At 65.3% G+C, this 7388-nt stretch overlaps 1 protein-coding gene across 1 annotated transcript; it reads left to right on the top strand.

Annotated features, from left to right (window-relative positions):
• Nucleotides 1-1643: 1643 nt before the first annotated feature.
• LOC141737463 (protein NDRG2-like) lies at nucleotides 1644-6849 on the top strand. Its single transcript, XM_074572163.1, has 13 exons — nucleotides 1644-1647; nucleotides 1709-1829; nucleotides 2631-2693; nucleotides 2775-2835; nucleotides 3492-3578; nucleotides 4015-4071; nucleotides 4287-4381; nucleotides 4786-4830; nucleotides 4940-4991; nucleotides 5113-5160; nucleotides 5227-5262; nucleotides 5674-5725; nucleotides 6713-6849. The coding sequence occupies exons 1-13, from the start codon at nucleotides 1644-1646 to the stop codon at nucleotides 6847-6849; spliced, it is 858 nt and encodes a 285-aa protein (XP_074428264.1).
• Nucleotides 6850-7388: the final 539 nt, after the last annotated feature.

The following is a 7388-nucleotide window of genomic DNA, read 5'->3' as shown; positions in this document are numbered from 1 at the left end:
CTGGAGAGTCTTAGCAAAGAGGTCACACGGGTAATCAGAGCAATTCTCAGAGACACTGAGAACAAGCTCCACAATTCCCTCCTGGCACTTTCCCTGTAGGAGATACCGCAAGACGTTTCTGTATATTGGGCACAGCGCTCTGCAGGGTATTAGCAGAGACTTTCCCGGGACAGTGAAACCCTATGTCAGAGACAGTGAGAAGAAGCCCCAACGTTCCTTCCAGGCACTTTTAGTGTGGGTGCCTTCTCCACGTGGTTCCTGGTTTCACTGCAGCTCTGAAGAGAATGTTAGCAAAGAGGTAACCGGGACAGTGAAAACAGTACTCAAAGACAGGGAGAGCAAGCTCTCTCTTGGCACTTTGGATGTGGGACATACAGCGAGATGTTTGCTGCTTTTGCATTTGGCTGTTGGGAGATTTACAGCACAAAGATATCTAGTTGATTTGAAGCAGTTCCGAGAAAGTCTAAACATAATCCCCACTTCTCCCTCCTGGCACTTTCCATGTGGGAGATATAGCAGGATGTATATTGGTTTTGAGGACAACTCAATGGACAGTGTAGGGAGAAAAGGTCCTGGCTCCTTGAATGCCGTTTCTGGAGACACTGCGATCAATGTGGGAGATATGTCAAGATGTGTGTTGGTTTTGAGGACGGCTCTCTGGAGAGTCTTAGCAAAGAGGTCACAGGGATAATCAGAGCAATTCTCAGAGACACTGAGAACAAGCACTTTCCCTGTAGGAGATACTGCAAGACGTTTCTGTATATTGGGCACAGCGCTCTGCAGGGTGTTAGCAGAGACTTTCCCGGGACAGTGAAACCCTATGTCAGAGACACTGAGAAGAAGCCCCAATGTTCCCTCCAGGCACTTTCAGTGTGGGTGCCTTCTCCACATGGTTCCTGGTTTCACTGCAGCTCTGAAGAGAATGTTAGCAAAGAGGTAACCGGGACAGTGAAAACAGTACTCAAAGACAGGGAGAGCAAGCTCTCTTAGATGGGGGACCAGGCCCACACATGGGGGGCCCAGACCCAGAGATGGGGGTTCCAGACCCACAGATGGGGGTCCCAGACCTGGAGATGGGGGTTCTAGACCCACACCTGGGGGTCCCAAACCCATAGATGGGGGACCAGGCCCAGAGATGGGGGGACAGACCCACACATGGGGGGCCCAGACCCAGAGATGGGGGACCAGGGCCACACCTGGGGGTTCTAGACCCATAGAGGTGGGTCCCAGAGCCACACATGGGGGGCCCAGACCCATAGATGGGGGACCAGGCTCACACACGGGGGGCCGAGACCCAGAGGTGGGGGGACGGACCCACACATGGGGGGCCCAGACTCAGAGACGGGTGTTCCAGACCCACACCTGGGGGTCCTAGACCTGGAGATAGGGGTTCTAGACCCACACCAGGGGGTCCAAGACCCATAGATGGGGGACCCAGACCCAGAGATGGGGGGACAGACCCACAGGTGGGGGTCCCAGCCCCATAGATGTGTGTGCCCGTGGACACCTGGGTCCCCTCTGCCCCATAGATCCGGGTCCAGCCCCATAGGTGGGGGTCCCCCCGGCCACCTGGGTCCCCTCCCCAGTCCCCTGGGTCCCCCCTCCCCGGGCACCTGGGGCCCTTCCATCCCTTCCCTGGCCCCATGGGTGCCCCCTGCCCCACGGCCGTGGGTCCAGCCCCATAGCCGTGGGGTGGGGCCGTCCCCAGACGAGTCGTGCTTCACCCCGCTCTTCGCCCACGAGGAGATGGGGGAGATCGTCAAGAACTTCCTGGTGGTCCACGTCGACCCCCCCGGCATGGAGGAGGGCGCCCCCCCCTACCCCCCAGGGTGCGACCCACGGCGCCCCGCGACCCCCATCGCCCGCCCCCCAACCCCCCCCCCCCCAGCCCCGCTGATCCCGCCCCGCTTGATCCCGCTTGAACCCTTGATTGACCACCTTGAGTCTCCGTTGCCCCTCCCCGTTGGCCCCGCTGACCCCCAAGTTGGCCCCGCTGACCCACAGTTGACCTCCCATGATCCCATTGACCCCCAAGTTGGCCCCATTGACCCCACCGACCCCCGAGTTGACCCTGTTGGCCCCCCAGTTGCCTTCATTGACCCCCAAGTTGGCCCCGCTGACCCCCAAGTTGGCCCCGTTGACCCACAGTTGACCTCCCATGATCCCATTGACCCCACCGACCCCCGAGTTGACCCTGTTGGCCCCCCAGTTGGCTTCATTGACCCCCAAGTTGGCCCCGCTGACCCCCAAGTTGGCCCCGTTGACCCACAGTTGACGTCCCATGATCCCATTGACCCCACCGACCCCCGAGTTGACCCTATTGGCCCCCCAGTTGGCTTCATTGACCCCCAAGTTGGCCCCACCGACCTCCCGGTTGACCCCAGTGACCCCCAAGTTGGCCCCGCTGACCCCCAAGTTGGCCCCGCTGACCCACAGTTGACCTCCCATGATCCCATTGACCCCCAAGTTGGCCCCGTTGACCCACAGTTGACCTCCCATGATCCCATTGACCCCCAAGCTGGCCCCATTGACCCCCAAGCTGTCCCTATTGACCCCACCAACCCCCGAGTTGACCCCGTTGACCCCCTGTCACCCCCCCGTTGACCCGTTGACCCCCCCCTGCCCCCCAGGTACCAGTACCCCTCGCTGGAGCAACTGGCCGAGATGATCCCCTGCATCCTCCTGTACCTCAAGTGAGTTGGGGGGCTGCCCCATAGCGGGGGGGGGGGGTCAGGATGACCTTGACCTCGTGACACTCCACCCCCCGCCCCCAGCATCGTCAGCATCATCGGGATGGGGGTGGGGGCCGGCGCCTTCGTCCTGGCGAAATTTGGGGTGAGTGGGGCTGGGGGGGGGGTGGGCACATGGAGGGGCTCGGGGGTGGTTATGGGGCATCTTGGGGGGGGGAGATCTGTGGGTCCTTGGAGGGGGGGTCCTGAGGGTCTCTGGGGGGGTTGTATGGGGCATCTGGGGGGGGTTCTGTGGGGTTCTGTGGGTCTCAGGGGGGCTATGGGTCACCTGGGGGGGATCTGTGGGTCTGGCGGGGGGGTTGCGGGGCATCTGGGGGGACACATGTGGGTCGGGGGGGGGGGGAGTGTCATTGTGGGTCTGGAGGGGGTTTGGGGGGGTTCCTTGGGGGAGAACTTGGGGGTCGCTGTGGGGCTGGAGGGATCTGGGGGGGTTCTGGAGGGGTCCCGAAGGGTCTCCGGGGGGGGAATTTGGGGGTCTGGGGGGGTCGCCGTGGGTCTGGAGGGCTCTGGGGGGGGAATCTATGGGGCTGGGGAGGTCGCTATGGGGCAGGGGGGTCGCTGTGGGGCAGGAGGGCCCTTGGGTGGGATCGCTGTGGGTCCGGAGGAGGTTTGAGGAGCTCCTGCGTTGGGTTCTTGGGGGTCACTGTGGGGCCGGCGGGGAATCTATGGGTCCGGGGAGGTGTCTATGTGGCAGAGAGGGCTGCCGTGGGGCAGGAGGTGACCCCCGGCCCTGCCCCACAGCTGCTGCACCCCGAGGCGGTGGAGGGGCTGGTGCTGGTCAACATCGACCCCCAGGCCAAGGGCTGGATGGACTGGGCCGCGCACAAGGTGGGGCGGCCGTGGGGCGGCCATGGGGCGGCTGTGGGGCGCTCTAGTGGGTCTCCGTGGGCATATGGGGCACCTTTAGGTCTTCTATGGGTCTCCATGGGGCACCTATGGGTCACTTATGGGTCTCCATGGGGCTACGGAGCAGCCGCGGGTCACTTATGGGTCTCCACGGCGCTATGGGGCACCTCTAGATGTTCTGTGGGTCACTTACGGGTGTCCATGGGACTATGGGGCACCTATGGGTCCCGCCGGGTCCCTGTGGGTCCCACGGGTCTCTGTGGGTCCCATGGGTCCCAATGGGTCCCGTGGGTCTCTATGGGTCTTATGGGTCACTATGGGTCTCTGTGGGTCCCATGGGTCCCTGTAGGTTCCATGGGTCCCGTGGCTCCTTATGGGTCGCTGTGGGTCCCATGGCGCCCCACTTGCTGCCCCACAGCTCTCGGGCCTGACGTCCTCCACCACCGACATGATCCTGGCCCATCTCTTCACCCAGGTGGGGCCGGGGGCACTTGTGGGGCCGGGCGGAGGAACTTGTGGGGCTGGGGGCATCAGTTATGGGTCCTGGGGGGTCACTTGTGGGTCGGTGGTGAGTCAGCCGTGGCCCTGGGGTGGGTCAGTTATGGGTCTCGGGGTGGGTTACGGGTCGGTTGTGGGTCCGGGGGAGCGGCGGGGGGTCAGTTGCGGCTCACTTGTGGGTCTGCCCCACAGGAGGAGCTGTCGGCCGCCCCCCCGGCCGTGCAGAGCAGCCGGGCCCGGCTGGGGGCGACCCCCAACGCCCCCCTGCTGTGGGGCATGTACAACAGGTGGGGGGCTGTGGGGCACTGGGAGGCACTGGGCTGTACTGGGGGGCACTGGGAGGGGGCTGTGGGGCACTGGGAGGGCACTGGGTTATACTGGGAGGCACTGGGGGGGGGCTGTGGGGCACTGGGAGGGCACTGGGATATACTGGGAGGCACTGGGAGGGGGCTGTGGGGCACTGGGCTATACTGGGAGGCACTGGGAGGGGGCTGTGGGGCACTGGGAGGGACTGGGCTGTACTGGGGGGCACTAGGAGGGACTGGGCTGTACTGGGAGGCACTGGGAGGGCACTGGGCTATACTGGGAGGGCACCGGGGGGGCACCGGTGTGTACTGGTGTGTACTGGGGGCACTCACCGTGGCGGTGGCGGCTCCCTGCTCCTGCTCCTGCTCCTGCCGGGGCCGCGCAGCCGCGGTGACCTGGGCCTGGCGCGCAGCGGGGCCGGCAGCCTGCGGTGAGCGACCCCCCCTCGCCCCTCTGACCTTTGACCCCGTGCCTCCGGGATGGCCTCCGACCCCCCACAGTGACCTTTGACCCCCTCTCCCCTCCACCCCCCCCCAAAGCTGCCCCATGTTGCTGGTGGTGGGCGACGGCTCCCCCCACGAGGAGGCCGTGGTGAGTGACGTCACCTGACCCCGCCCCCCCGTGAGGTCACGTGCCAGGGTCACATGGCCCGTCCCGTGACCCTCGTGGAGTCATGTGACCCCCGCCACGGCCCGTACCCCCCCCCCCCCAGGTGGAGTGCAACGCCAAGCTGGACCCCACCCAGACCTCCTTCCTCAAGGTGACCTTTGACCCCCCGACGCCGTGACCTTTGACCCCCTACACCGTGACCTTTGACACCCCACAGATGGCGGACGGAGGGGGGCAGCGCCAGCTCAGCCAGGTGAGGGGTCAAAGGTCACCAGTGCCAACGGGGGGGGCGTGGCTTAAGGGAGAGGGGGCGTGGTCTGGGAGACTGAGGGGGCAGGGCCTAAGGGGGGGTGTGGCCTGGCACCGGCCTTCTATGGGGAGCTGTAGTGGCAGGGCTTGGAAGGGAGGGGGCGTGGCGTAAGGGGGCACCAAAGCCATAGAAGGGGTTGGTTGGGGGGGGCGTGGCTAAGGGGGGAGGGGGCGTGGCCTCAGGGCGTCCCCCATATAAGGGGGGTGTGGGTGTGGTTTGAGGGGGAGGGGGCGTAGCCTAAGGGGAGGGAGCGGGGCTTAAAGGGGAGGGGCCCCCGATGGGGGGGTTGGGGTGTGGCTTAAAGGGGGCGTGGCCTAAAGGGGCATGGTCTTGACCCCCCCCCGCCCCCCCCAGCCAGCCAAGCTGACAGAGGCCTTCAAGTACTTCGTGCAGGGCATGGGCTACAGTGAGTACAATTAGTGCTCATTAATATTCATGAGAGCTCATTAACCCCCCCCCCCCCCCCCCCCCCCCGGGGAGAAAGTAGCACCCAAGGGGGGGGGCAATTAATTGCCCTGGGGGGTAATGAAGACCCCCGGGGACAGCAATTAATGACCCCTGGGTTAATTAGTGCTCTGGGGGGGGTAATTAACTGCTTTTCCTGGGGTATAAATCTGCCCGAGGGGGTGGGGTGCATTATTAGCCCCCCTGCAGGTTAATTAATGGCCCTGGGGGGGTAATGAATGGCTGCGGGGGGGGGGGGTGTGTGTGGGGGTAATCAGTGACCCGGGGGGGTAATTAATTGCTCCGGGGGGTTAATTACCCCGCCCCCCCAGTCCCCCACGTCCTGGACCGCAAGCGCAGCGTGGGGCCAGGTAGGGAGAGACGTCAGCGATGACGTCAGCTGTGATGTCACGCGTGAGGCCACACCCTCCCCCCCGCCTCACGTCACCTCCCCCCTCCCCTCCCCCCCTCCAACGTGTGACGGCACCGCCCCTTTGTGAGGTCACGTGTGATGTCACGGGGTGCACGAGGGGCGTGGCCTCGGGCAGGGGGCGTGGCCTCGGGGACACCTCCCCTGCACTAACCCCGTGGGGGGGCGTGGCCTAATAAAGGGGGCGTGTCCTGCAGCTCCGCACTAACCCCACTGGGGGCTTGGGGGCATGGCTTGCGGCAAGGGGGCGTGGCCTCCTCCCTTCCATTAACCCTATTGGAGCCGCTTGGAGGGGGCGGGGCCTGTTTCCTTGCGTTGGCGTGGGGCGCGGCTTCGGGGAGGGGGCGTGGCTTCGGGGAGGGGGCGTGGCCTACACGCCGGGGGCGGGGCCTGAGGGCATTTCCCCCGGCACTAACCCCCCTGGGGGGGGGGGGGCGCTGCGGGGGGTGGGGGGGGGCTCCAAGGGGCGGGGCTTGCGGGGCAGGGGGCGTGTCCCCTGACGCCACGCTCTCCCGGCAGTGGCGGCAGCGGCCATGACGCGCCTCTCCCGCTTCCGCACCGCCTCCGTCTCCAGCTCCGCCTCCGGGGAGGGCGAGCGGGGCCGCAGCCGCACCCTCTCTCGGGGCAGCCTGGGGGGGGGCGCCCCCGCCCCATAGACCCCGCCCCGCTTTGGGTTTGGAAGGCCACGGGAACCCCCCAAAAAAACGCACCCGGGAAGCGCCAAAACCACTCCAGGGTCCCGTCCCCCCCCCCCAAGTCCCCCCCCAAACCCCCTTGGAACCCCCCCCCCCAATCCATCCCCAACTCCCCCCCCTCCCCCCCCCCAAAAACCCTGGGATGCCCCAAAACCACCCCAGGACCCCCAAAAATCCACCCAGGACCCCCCCAAATCTACCCAAGGCCTCCCTGAATCCCCCCCAACCCCACCCAGGACCCCCCAAATCTCTTGGGATGCCCCAAAACCACCCTGGGACCCCCCCCCCAAATCCCCCAGGACCCTCCAAATCCCCCAGGAACCCCCCAAAATGCAGACGAGAGTCCCCAGAACCACCACCCCCCCCAAGATCCATCCAGGACCCCCCCAAATCCCCTTGGGATGCCCCAAAACCCCCCCGGGAGCCCCCAAAAATCACCACAGGGATCCCCAAAAACCCCGGAACGGCTCAAAGCCACCCCAGAACCTTCCAGAATTCCC

This window comes from Larus michahellis, unplaced genomic scaffold (assembly GCF_964199755.1).
Source record: "Larus michahellis unplaced genomic scaffold, bLarMic1.1 SCAFFOLD_39, whole genome shotgun sequence".
Taxonomy (NCBI): Eukaryota; Metazoa; Chordata; class Aves; order Charadriiformes; family Laridae; genus Larus; species Larus michahellis.
Note: the sequence above shows the minus strand (reverse complement) of the source record. Positions and strands in the feature narration are given on the sequence as shown.

Bases quoted from the DNA above. Each gene is read 5' to 3' on its own strand.
- LOC141737463 (XM_074572163.1), top strand. The intron at 4,072-4,286 runs GTGGGGCCGGGG...TCTGCCCCACAG, and splicing joins TGGCCCATCTCTTCACCCAG to GAGGAGCTGTCGGCCGCCCC. The intron at 4,382-4,785 runs GTGGGGGGCTGT...GGGGCCGCGCAG, and splicing joins CTGTGGGGCATGTACAACAG to CCGCGGTGACCTGGGCCTGG.